We start from the raw sequence: 13,226 nt of genomic DNA, 5'->3' as shown, positions 1-13,226 counted from the left end.
GATTATAGGTGCTAACAGGGCCCTCTGGTACGTGTATTTGTTATCCTATTTACCAGAATCATTACTTTGACAGAAGACTCATCTGAAAGCCGTGGCAAAAAGTGGTTGCCATGACACAGGTCATAGAGGTCACATACTACCTCTGTTGCTCAATTGTCATTTGGTCATGGTCATGCAGTATAAAGTACACTCATTCATTCTTGAAGAATTAGATGTGTTATCTTTGCTTACGCTTGATTGCCATCTTGGCAGATTATGATGCACAATCCTGCATTGTTACAATGACAATTGTTTATTACAACTGGGCCCATAATTGTTGAATATCTGTTGCCAACTGAATCACGTGGACTCATCAGACACAGTGAACAACATACAGTAGGAGTCTCCACAGAATAAAACCATGATTTCATTGGCTGTGGAGCGGACAGAATACTAAACAGTTCCAAAATGTTGTTGTGATCATTTTTGGGGCGTCCCTTCAACAGCATCCGTCTGTTTATATAATGCTCAGAGGAAAGTCTAAGTGCTCGTAGAGCCTGAGACTGAAGGAGGTTGTGCATGGTTTGCTGACTATGATTAGGTGAGATTAAGCTTTTCATATGCATGATCTATATTACGCACCATCATTTCATAACCAATTTTTTCAACAAGTCAACATGACTACAGTGTTTACTTGTCTCTTTGTTTCCCTCAGCTGAAAGGATCCTGACCAGAGCTCAAAATCAACCACCTTTAATTCTTAGTGCTTCCCATGGACAAATACGGATTGAGGTATTGATTGCTGAGAACTAATGAAATACATACACAATATTTGTAGATATTAAGGTGAATATAGGTTTGAGGTTTTAGTCATACTACTTTTTTGTATTTTCAAAGGAACAAGAATAAGAAAGATGACATTCCAACACTATTTTCTTTCTTTGTGACCTTTCAATCAAGAACCACATACAGTATGACTAGTTGATGCTGTCATAATTTTGCTTCATTAACTTATGGTGTTTGAAAATGTTGATGACACTAGCCATTTACGGAAGTTGTGGTTCAAGTTGCATGATTACATTTACATACTATGAAAATATAGTATAAAAGTTTGATAAAAACTGTGTTTATTAAATGTGTAACTATTTCATGAAGATATTGGATGGGAAGCATAATCAGCAGGATGTGTTGTATTTTCAGAAGCCCAATAATCTGACTCAGAACAACGTTTTGGACCAGCAGTTCTGTGTTCCGTCTGTTACAGTAACAATATTCTTGCAAAACTTTAATTGAAAGTAAGTCCAGTTAATTTTTGCAAACATAAATGTAGATGATGGATGAAAAAATGAAAAATGTTGAAAAACACATTTAAAGATGTGATCAAATTGTTCCTTGTCTCTAGGCCCAAAACACCAGGTGGAATGGACTTCTCAAATACTTCGAACCTCAACAGCACTGTGAAATCACAGACTCTTTTCTGCTACGAGTCTTTGAGTGGATCGTGTGTGAGGTTTGCTCGACCCCTGAGCGTTCAGGTTCCGATGTTCACATCGATGGTGTTGGCCATACTGGTGACTGTTATTGGGAATCTTCTGGTCATCACCTCCATTGCACACTTCAAGCAGCTTCAAACCTCCGTAAACCAACTGCTCGTCTCCTTGGCTGTGTGTGACCTCCTTCTGGGAGTGTTTGTAATGCCGTGCAGTGCTGTGCGCTCTGTCCAGGGCTGTTGGTACCTAGGAGGGTTTCTGTGTAAGCTCCACACCAGCACTGATATTATGCTGAGCACATCCTCCATCTTCCATCTATCCTTCATCTCCATTGATCGTTACTTTGCTGTCTGCAGGCCACTGTCGTACAGACTGATCATCACCAATAACACTGTATTGATCATGATCACCACCAGTTGGCTGGTCCCTGCCATTTTTTCTTATGGAATGATCTTCCCTGAGATCAATCTGAAAGGCAGGGAGGATTTCTATGAAACACATGTCAAGTGCATTGGAGGCTGTCAGGTGTTCTTTAGTCCAGTGGCAGCTTTAGTAGCATCCGCCTTCTGTTTTTACATCCCAGGCATGATCTTGATTTGTATATATTCCAAGATATATTGGGTTGCCAGGGCTCAGGCCAGGTCCATTAAAGATTTATCTCGTCAGTTTAAAGAGGCAGACTCTGGACGTAGAGAGAGACGAGGGGCAAATATTCTGGCAATAGTAGTGGGAGTGTTTCTAATCTGCTGGAGTCCCTTTTCCTTGTGCCTCATCATTGACCCTTTCATACAGTACTCCATCCCCCCGCTGTTGGGGGATACCCTGGTTTGGTTTGGATATTTGAACTCTGCTTTTAACCCTATTGTCTATGCTTTCTTTTACACTTGGTTCAGGAGGGCTTTAAAAATCATCATCAGTGGTCACATCTTTCACAGAGGTTCTTGTAGATTTAGATTGTATTCTGAGTAAAGTTTCAGTTGACATTGTATGATGTGTGTTCAAATAAATATATGAATTATTGTGGGATGTAACATGTGACAGTTATGCAACTAAAAGATAAAGCTTGAGTGAAAATGTAACAAATGCGGCTTTTAACCTGTTTCATATAAAGCTGTTTGCCTGAAATAAATGTATTTCAATGCTTGTGACACTTGTGCCTGTCACCTTGTTGAATAGTGTTCTTTGTCTCCTCCTAGTGCCGGAACAGTAATTCTGTGGCCCACCTGAATTTCTTTGAACTGTTATTTTACCAGGTAGGTTGACTGAGAACACATTCTCATTTACAGCAACAACCTGGGGAAAAGTTACAGGGGAGAGGAGGGGGATGAATGAGCCAATTATAAGCTGGGGATGATTAGGTGGCCATGATGGTTTGAGGGCCAGTTTGGGAATTTAGCGAGGACACCGGGGTTGACACCCCTACTCTTACAATAAGTGCCATGGTATCTTTAATGACCTCACAGAGTCAGGACACCCGTTAAACATCCCATCTCTCTTTTGACGAACATATCAAGACTGTTTCAAGGACAGCTTTTTTCCCATCTACGTAACATTGCAAAAATCAGACATTTTCTGTCCAAAAATGATGCAGAAAAATGTATCCATGCTTTTGTCACTTCTAGGTTAGACTACTGCAATGCTCTACTTTCCGGCTACCCAGATAAAGCACTAAATAAACTTCAGTTAGTGCTAAATACGGCAATCCTGACTAGAACCAAAAAATGTGATCATATTACTCCAGTGCTATTCTCCCTACTATTTTCCAAAGCAAATGTAAGAGGACCGGATGAATTCATTGCATCTATATACTGCCTGGGAAGTTGTAATATTTTCCTTAATGCTCTGTGGGGCGCCCTAGACACATTGATAGCCTTTTTCTTTCCGTGCTCTGTAATGGTGGGTTTGTATACCAAAATATTTTTGGTGGCAAAAGAACATCTAAGGAAGATAAAATAATTCCAATGAGGGAGGTAGAGGTGTGGTGTCTCAACGGTCAGAGCGGAAAGCAGCTAAAACTTTAGGCATTGTGGTGGGTGTTTTCATCTTTTGCTGGCTGCCTTTCTTTGTTAATTCCATAGTTGATCCATACACAAACTTTAGCACACCACCTATTCTCTTTGAAGTGTTTATCTGGCTGGGTTACTTTAATTCTACTGCAAATCCAATCATCTATGCACTGTTTTATCCTTGGTTTCGAAAATGTCTTAATCTCATTGTGACATTGAAAATATTCAATAGACATTCTTCTTATATAAATGTATTTGCTACTACATGATATATTGTAAAGCTACATTAATATATTGCAAAACTGTGTGTGAACAGTATGCACTTCACTTTTAAAACCTAAACAATGACATGGCCACATTGGATAATGTGTTCAAGGAGACAAATGAAGAGAAGCATTTGACAAAACCTCTTCTGCACATTCTACTGCTGTCAGTACTTGCCAGGTCTTTTTGTGTAACTGTGTTTAACGTATAAATCCTTTCTCTTTTACTTACATTTTATTGTATTTTCAATGTAGCATAGGCCTACCTTACAATACATTTTCATAAAGAACACAAAATGTATCTTTGGATTTTCTTTTAACTCAATCATCTTTGAATATAATGGCTGGTGTTGAGCTAAACAGTTTTCGGTCTAATGGCTGATGTTGAACTAAACAGCAGGTACCCGGGTTCGAGCCCGTTTTAAATTGGATCTTTCTGTAAAGCAGAGCATAGAGGTGGATCATGTGACTAAAAAGCATGACATGTAGATCAGGAAGCAGAGTGCAATATTTGGGGAATTGGAAGTTTTCCTATAAATATGTTGCCTGTGGGGTTCTTTAGTTTCACAAGTATTGAGTACTGTGTCTTCAGTGATCTCATTCTACATCCCAGGAGTAGGGATGATTAGCATCTACCTAAAGATTTTCCTTATAGCACAGAGAAAGGCACATTCAATTCATGGTACAACCAATCAGAACTCTGTAGGCAAATCACAGAGAAAGGCCACCAAAACACTTGGTATCATTATGAGGGTATTTCTATCATTCTGGACACCCTTTTATCTCCAACAGTCTCCAACTGCATTGATCCATTTATTAGTTACTTTACACCACCAGTTTTGTCTGTAACATTTATATGGATTGGATATTTGAATTGAACTATGAATCCCATGGTGTATGCATTATTTTACAGAAAATCACATTGTAGGATTTTTAATGAATTTATTTGAAAATTATGGTGGAAAATAAGTATTTGGTCACCTACAAACAAGCAAGATTTCTGGCTCTCACAGACCTGTAACTTCTTCTTTAAGAGGCTCCTCTGTCCTCCACTCGTTACCTGTATTAATGGCACCTGTTTGAACTTGTTATCCGTATAAAAGACACCTGTCCACAACCTCAAACAGTCACACTCCAAACTCCACTATGGCCAAGACCAAAGAGCTGTCAAAGGACACCAGAAACAAAATTGTAGAACTGCACCAGGCTGGGAAGACTGAATCTGCAATAGGTAAGCAGCTTGGTTTGAAGAAATCAACTGTGGGAGCAATTATTAGGAAATGGAAGACATACAAGACCACTGATAATCTCCCTCGATCTGGGGCTCCACGCAAGATCTCACCCCGTGGGGTCAAAATGATCACAAGAACGGTGAGCAAAAATCCCAGAACCACACGGGGGGACCTAGTGAATGACCTGCAGAGAGCTGGGACCAAAGTAACAAAGCCTACCATCAGTAACACACTACGCCGCCAGGGACTCAAATCCTGCAGTGCCAGAATGTGTCCCACTGCTTAAGCCAGTACATGTCCAGGTCCGTCTGAAGTTTGCTAGAGAGCATTTGGATGATCCAGAAGAAGATTGGGAGAATGTCATATGGTCAGATCAAACTAAAATATAACTTTTTGGTAAAAACTCAACTCGTCGTGTTTGGAGGACAAAGAATGCTGAGTTGCATCCAAAGAACGCCATACCTACTGTGAAGCATGGGGGTGGAAACATCATGCTTTGGGGCTGTTTCTCTGCAAAGGGACCAGGACGACTGATCCGTGTAAAGGAAAGAATGAATGGGGCCATGTATCGTGAGATTTTGAGTGAAAACCTCCTTCCATCAGCAAGGGCATTGAAGATGAAACGTGGCTGGGTCTTTCAGCATGACAATGATCCCAAACACACCGCCAGCTCAACGAAGGAGTGGCTTTGTAAGAAGCATTTCAAGGTCCTGGAGTGGCCTAGCCAGTCTCCAGATCTCAACCCCATAGAAAATCTTTGGAGGGAGTTGAAAGTCCGTGTTGCCCAGCAACAGCCCCAAAATGTCACTGCTCTAGAGGAGATCTGCATGGAGGAATGGGCCAAAATACCAGCAACAGTGTGTGAATACCTTGTGAAGACTTACAGAAAACGTTTGACCTCTGTCATTGCCAACAAAGGGTATATAACAAAGTATTGAGATAACCTTTTGTTATTGACCAAATACTTATTTTCCACCATAATTTTCAAATAAATTCATTAAAAATCCTACAATGTGATTTTCTGGATTTTTTTTCTTCTCATTTTGTCTGTCATAGTTGTAGTGTACCTATGATGAAAATTACAGGCCTCTCTCATCTTTTTAAGTGGGAGAACTTGCACAATTGGTGTCTGAATAAATACTTATTTTGACCCACTGTACATAAATACATAGTGTATTCAGAAAGTATTCAGACCCCCCCACACTTTTTCCAAATGTTGTTACATTACAGTCTTATTCTACAATAGATTTTTTTTAAATCCTCATCATCTCACACAAACTCCATAATGAAAAAGCGAAAACAAGTTTCAGAACTGTTTGCTAATTTATACAAAATAAAAAAACAGAAATAGCTTATTTACATAAGTATTCAGACCCTTTGCTATGAGACTCGAAATTGAGCTCATGTGCATCCTGTTTCCATTGATCATCATTGAGATGTTTCTACGGCTTGATTGGAGTCCACCTGTGTTAAAATCAATTGATTGGACATGATTTGGAAAGGCACACACCTGTCTATACAAGGTCCCACAGTTGACAGTGGATGTCAGAGCAAAAACGAAGGAATTGTCCGTAGAGCTCTGAGACAAGATTGTGTCGAGGCACAAACCTGGGGAAGGGTACCAAAACATTACTGTAACTTTTAAGGTCCCCAAGAACACAGTGGCTTCCATCATTCTTAAAGGGAGGAAGTTTGGAACCACCAAGACTCTTCCTAGAGCTGAGCAATTGGGGGAGAAGGGCCTTGGTTCAGGAGGGCTTTGAGAATCATCATCAGTGGTCACGTCTTTCACAGAGGTTCTTGTAGATTTAGATTGTATTCTGAGTAAAGTTTCAGTTGACATTGTATGGTGTGTGTTCAAATAAATACATTAATTATGATGGGATGTAGCATGTGACAGTTATGCAACTCAAAGTTATAAAGCTTGAGTGAAAATGTAACAGAAGCTGCTTTTAAGCTGTTTCAAATAAAGCTACTTGCTTGAAACAAACGTTTCAATGCTTGTGATGACTGTGCCTGTCACCTTGTTGAATATTGTTCTTTGTCTCCCCCTCGTGCCTATTGCTGGAACAGTAAGTCTGTGTTGTGTGGCCCAAATGAACTGAGAGCTCATGACATCATTATCTTAGTGCACTATCATACTGCTGGTGTACATTACTTGAACATACACATAATATAAACAGATGTAAATCATGTAACCTATTATAACTGGCTGGTAGCTGGGAAAGGGGTGTGACCAAAATATGTCCAATAGGGTATATAAACACTGTCATTCTTCTAAGAAGACTGTGCTGAATTCAGCACCACTCACACACCTGCACCTGTGACTACAGTTGCAAGTGATCAGCTCTAACTTGAATGTCTTTTTGTTTTTGGCAATGGATATCTCATCTCATCAACATCTGGATCCAAAGTTTTTATGTTATCCAGAATCAAATGCCTCCTGCACCAGATAAATTTTCAGTGAAGGAGTTCAAATAGCTTTATACTTTTTTTTTGTTTCAGGTATGCTGGTTACTATTCTAGGGAACGGTGTGGTCATTATCTCCATTGCTCACATAAAACAGCTCCACACGCCAACTAACATACTTATAATGTCTTTGGCAGTTGCAGACCTGCTGCTTGGAGTAACTGTGATGCCTTTTAGTACAATGAGGGCTGTGGAGGGCTGCTGGTACTTTGGAGATGCTTTTTGTTTGCTGCATTCTAGTTTTGATATGTTCCTCACATCTGTTTCAATTTTCCACCTGGTATTCATAGCCATAGATCGATATGAAGCTGTGTGCAGTCCACTTCGCTATTCCACCAAGATTACTATACCAATTGCATGGCTCATGGTTTTTGCCAGTTGGGCCGTTGCTGCATTGTACTCCTATTGCCTACTATATTCCAAAGCAAATGTAAGAGGACTGGATGAATTCATTGCATCTATATACTGCCTGGGAAGTTGTAATCTTTTCCTTAATGCTCTGTGGGGCACCCTAGACACATTGATAGCCTTTTTCTTTCCATGCTCTGTAATGGTGGGTTTGTATACCAAAATATTTTTGGTGGCAAAAGAACATCTAAGGAAGATTGAAGACAGACAAAATAATTCCAATGAGGGAGGTAGAGGTGTGGTGTCTCAACGGTCAGAGCGGAAAGCAGCTAAAACTTTAGGCATTGTGGTGGGTGTTTTCATCTTTTGCTGGCTGCCTTTCTTTGTTAATTCCATAGTTGATCCATACACAAACTTTAGCACACCACCTATTCTCTTTGAAGTGTTTATCTGGCTGGGTTACTTTAATTCTACTGCAAATCCAATCATCTATGCACTGTTTTATCCTTGGTTTCGAAAATGTCTTAATCTCATTGTGACATTGAAAATATTCAATAGACATTCTTCTTATATAAATGTATTTGCTACTACATGATATATTGTAAAGCTACATTAATATATTGCAAAACTGTGTGTGAACAGTATGCACTTCACTTTTAAAACCTAAACAATGACATGGCCACATTGGATAATGTGTTCAAGGAGACAAATGAAGAGAAGCATTTGACAAAACCTCTTCTGCACATTCTACTGCTGTCAGTACTTGCCAGGTCTTTTTGTGTAACTGTGTTTAACGTATAAATCCTTTCTCTTTTACTTACATTTTATTGTATTTTCAATGTAGCATAGGCCTACCTTACAATACATTTTCATAAAGAACACAAAATGTATCTTTGGATTTTCTTTTAACTCAATCATCTTTGAATATAATGGCTGGTGTTGAGCTAAACAGTTTTCGGTCTAATGGCTGATGTTGAACTAAACAGCAGGTACCCGGGTTCGAGCCCGTTTTAAATTGGATCTTTCTGTAAAGCAGAGCATAGAGGTGGATCATGTGACTAAAAAGCATGACATGTAGATCAGGAAGCAGAGTGCAATATTTGGGGAATTGGAAGTTTTCCTATAAATATGTTGCCTGTGGGGTTCTTTAGTTTCACAAGTATTGAGTACTGTGTCTTCAGTGATCTCATTCTACATCCCAGGAGTAGGGATGATTAGCATCTACCTAAAGATTTTCCTTATAGCACAGAGAAAGGCACATTCAATTCATGGTACAACCAATCAGAACTCTGTAGGCAAATCACAGAGAAAGGCCACCAAAACACTTGGTATCATTATGAGGGTATTTCTATCATTCTGGACACCCTTTTATCTCCAACAGTCTCCAACTGCATTGATCCATTTATTAGTTACTTTACACCACCAGTTTTGTCTGTAACATTTATATGGATTGGATATTTGAATTGAACTATGAATCCCATGGTGTATGCATTATTTTACAGAAAATCACATTGTAGGATTTTTAATGAATTTATTTGAAAATTATGGTGGAAAATAAGTATTTGGTCACCTACAAACAAGCAAGATTTCTGGCTCTCACAGACCTGTAACTTCTTCTTTAAGAGGCTCCTCTGTCCTCCACTCGTTACCTGTATTAATGGCACCTGTTTGAACTTGTTATCCGTATAAAAGACACCTGTCCACAACCTCAAACAGTCACACTCCAAACTCCACTATGGCCAAGACCAAAGAGCTGTCAAAGGACACCAGAAACAAAATTGTAGAACTGCACCAGGCTGGGAAGACTGAATCTGCAATAGGTAAGCAGCTTGGTTTGAAGAAATCAACTGTGGGAGCAATTATTAGGAAATGGAAGACATACAAGACCACTGATAATCTCCCTCGATCTGGGGCTCCACGCAAGATCTCACCCCGTGGGGTCAAAATGATCACAAGAACGGTGAGCAAAAATCCCAGAACCACACGGGGGGACCTAGTGAATGACCTGCAGAGAGCTGGGACCAAAGTAACAAAGCCTACCATCAGTAACACACTACGCCGCCAGGGACTCAAATCCTGCAGTGCCAGAATGTGTCCCACTGCTTAAGCCAGTACATGTCCAGGTCCGTCTGAAGTTTGCTAGAGAGCATTTGGATGATCCAGAAGAAGATTGGGAGAATGTCATATGGTCAGATCAAACTAAAATATAACTTTTTGGTAAAAACTCAACTCGTCGTGTTTGGAGGACAAAGAATGCTGAGTTGCATCCAAAGAACGCCATACCTACTGTGAAGCATGGGGGTGGAAACATCATGCTTTGGGGCTGTTTCTCTGCAAAGGGACCAGGACGACTGATCCGTGTAAAGGAAAGAATGAATGGGGCCATGTATCGTGAGATTTTGAGTGAAAACCTCCTTCCATCAGCAAGGGCATTGAAGATGAAACGTGGCTGGGTCTTTCAGCATGACAATGATCCCAAACACACCGCCAGCTCAACGAAGGAGTGGCTTTGTAAGAAGCATTTCAAGGTCCTGGAGTGGCCTAGCCAGTCTCCAGATCTCAACCCCATAGAAAATCTTTGGAGGGAGTTGAAAGTCCGTGTTGCCCAGCAACAGCCCCAAAATGTCACTGCTCTAGAGGAGATCTGCATGGAGGAATGGGCCAAAATACCAGCAACAGTGTGTGAATACCTTGTGAAGACTTACAGAAAACGTTTGACCTCTGTCATTGCCAACAAAGGGTATATAACAAAGTATTGAGATAACCTTTTGTTATTGACCAAATACTTATTTTCCACCATGATTTTCTGGATTTTTTTTCTTCTCATTTTGTCTGTCATAGTTGTAGTGTACCTATGATGAAAATTACAGGCCTCTCTCATCTTTTTAAGTGGGATAACTTGCACAATTGGTGTCTGAATAAATACTTATTTTGACCCACTGTACATAAATACATAGTGTATTCAGAAAGTATTCAGACCCCCCCACACTTTTTCCAAATGTTGTTACATTACAGTCTTATTCTACAATAGATTTTTTTTAAATCCTCATCATCTCACACAAACTCCATAATGAAAAAGCGAAAACAAGTTTCAGAACTGTTTGCTAATTTATCCAAAATAAAAAAACAGAAATAGCTTATTTACATAAGTATTCAGACCCTTTGCTATGAGACTCGAAATTGAGCTCATGTGCATCCTGTTTCCATTGATCATCATTGAGATGTTTCTACGGCTTGATTGGAGTCCACCTGTGTTAAAATCAATTGATTGGACATGATTTGGAAAGGCACACACCTGTCTATACAAGGTCCCACAGTTGACAGTGGATGTCAGAGCAAAAACGAAGGAATTGTCCGTAGAGCTCTGAGACAAGATTGTGTCGAGGCACAAACCTGGGGAAGGGTACCAAAACATTACTGTAACTTTTAAGGTCCCCAAGAACACAGTGGCTTCCATCATTCTTAAAGGGAGGAAGTTTGGAACCACCAAGACTCTTCCTAGAGCTGAGCAATTGGGGGAGAAGGGCCTTGGTTCAGGAGGGCTTTGAGAATCATCATCAGTGGTCACGTCTTTCACAGAGGTTCTTGTAGATTTAGATTGTATTCTGAGTAAAGTTTCAGTTGACATTGTATGGTGTGTGTTCAAATAAATACATTAATTATGATGGGATGTAGCATGTGACAGTTATGCAACTCAAAGTTATAAAGCTTGAGTGAAAATGTAACAGAAGCTGCTTTTAAGCTGTTTCAAATAAAGCTACTTGCTTGAAACAAACGTTTCAATGCTTGTGATGACTGTGCCTGTCACCTTGTTGAATATTGTTCTTTGTCTCCCCCTCGTGCCTATTGCTGGAACAGTAAGTCTGTGTTGTGTGGCCCAAATGAACTGAGAGCTCATGACATCATTATCTTAGTGCACTATCATACTGCTGGTGTACATTACTTGAACATACACATAATATAAACAGATGTAAATCATGTAACCTATTATAACTGGCTGGTAGCTGGGAAAGGGGTGTGACCAAAATATGTCCAATAGGGTATATAAACACTGTCATTCTTCTAAGAAGACTGTGCTGAATTCAGCACCACTCACACACCTGCACCTGTGACTACAGTTGCAAGTGATCAGCTCTAACTTGAATGTCTTTTTCTTTTTGGCAATGGATATCTCATCTCATCAACATCTGGATCCAAAGTTTTTATGTTATCCAGAATCAAATGCCTCCTGCACCAGAGAAATTTTCAGTGAAGGAGTTCAAATAGCTTTATACTTTTTTTTTGTTTCAGGTATGCTGGTTACTATTCTAGGGAACGGTGTGGTCATTATCTCCATTGCTCACATAAAACAGCTCCACACGCCAACTAACATACTTATAATGTCTTTGGCAGTTGCAGACCTGCTGCTTGGAGTAACTGTGATGCCTTTTAGTACAATGAGGGCTGTGGAGGGCTGCTGGTACTTTGGAGATGCTTTTTGTTTGCTGCATTCTAGTTTTGATATGTTCCTCACATCTGTTTCAATTTTCCACCTGGTATTCATAGCCATAGATCGATATGAAGCTGTGTGCAGTCCACTTCGCTATTCCACCAAGATTACTATACCAATTGCATGGCTCATGGTTTTTGCCAGTTGGGCCGTTGCTGCATTGTACTCCTATTGCCTACTATATTCCAAAGCAAATGTAAGAGGACTGGATGAATTCATTGCATCTATATACTGCCTGGGAAGTTGTAATCTTTTCCTTAATGCTCTGTGGGGCACCCTAGACACATTGATAGCCTTTTTCTTTCCGTGCTCTGTAATGGTGGGTTTGTATACCAAAATATTTTTGGTGGCAAAAGAACATCTAAGGAAGATTGAAGACAGACAAAATAATTCCAATGAGGGAGGTAGAGGTGTGGTGTCTCAACGGTCAGAGCGGAAAGCAGCTAAAACTTTAGGCATTGTGGTGGGTGTTTTCATCTTTTGCTGGCTGCCTTTCTTTGTTAATTCCATAGTTGATCCATACACAAACTTTAGCACACCACCTATTCTCTTTGAAGTGTTTATCTGGCTGGGTTACTTTAATTCTACTGCAAATCCAATCATCTATGCACTGTTTTATCCTTGGTTTCGAAAATGTCTTAATCTCATTGTGACATTGAAAATATTCAATAGACATTCTTCTTATATAAATGTATTTGCTACTACATGATATATTGTAAAGCTACATTAATATATTGCAAAACTGTGTGTGAACAGTATGCACTTCACTTTTAAAACCTAAACAATGACATGGCCACATTGGATAATGTGTTCAAGGAGACAAATGAAGAGAAGCATTTGACAAAACCTCTTCTGCACATTCTACTGCTGTCAGTACTTGCCAGGTCTTTTTGTGTAACTGTGTTTAACGTATAAATCCTTTCTCTTTTATTTACATTTTATTGTATTT

General features: G+C 39.7%; 2 protein-coding genes and 2 pseudogenes across 2 annotated transcripts; all 4 read left to right on the top strand.

Moving 5' to 3' along the window:
• Positions 1 to 751: 751 nt before the first annotated feature.
• LOC139415567 (trace amine-associated receptor 1-like) lies at positions 752 to 2,438 on the top strand. The gene is made up of 2 exons (XM_071163676.1): positions 752 to 771; positions 1,382 to 2,438. The coding sequence occupies exons 1-2, from the start codon at positions 752 to 754 to the stop codon at positions 2,436 to 2,438; spliced, it is 1,077 nt and encodes a 358-aa protein (XP_071019777.1).
• Positions 2,439 to 2,908: 470 nt separating this feature from the next.
• LOC139415410 (trace amine-associated receptor 13c-like) lies at positions 2,909 to 3,744 on the top strand (annotated as a pseudogene).
• Positions 3,745 to 7,477: 3,733 nt separating this feature from the next.
• Positions 7,478 to 9,327, top strand: LOC139415409 (trace amine-associated receptor 13c-like; annotated as a pseudogene).
• Positions 9,328 to 11,951: 2,624 nt separating this feature from the next.
• On the top strand, positions 11,952 to 12,986 carry LOC139415566 (trace amine-associated receptor 13c-like). Its single transcript, XM_071163675.1, has one exon. It carries the CDS (start codon positions 11,952 to 11,954, stop codon positions 12,984 to 12,986), a length of 1,035 nt encoding a protein of 344 aa, XP_071019776.1.
• The last annotated feature ends 240 nt before the right edge of the window (positions 12,987 to 13,226 follow it).

The sequence above is a fragment of the Oncorhynchus clarkii genome, chromosome 8 (assembly GCF_045791955.1).
Source record: "Oncorhynchus clarkii lewisi isolate Uvic-CL-2024 chromosome 8, UVic_Ocla_1.0, whole genome shotgun sequence".
In the NCBI taxonomy this organism is placed as follows: domain Eukaryota; kingdom Metazoa; phylum Chordata; class Actinopteri; order Salmoniformes; family Salmonidae; genus Oncorhynchus; species Oncorhynchus clarkii.
This window is presented reverse-complemented; position numbering and strand designations above follow the sequence as displayed.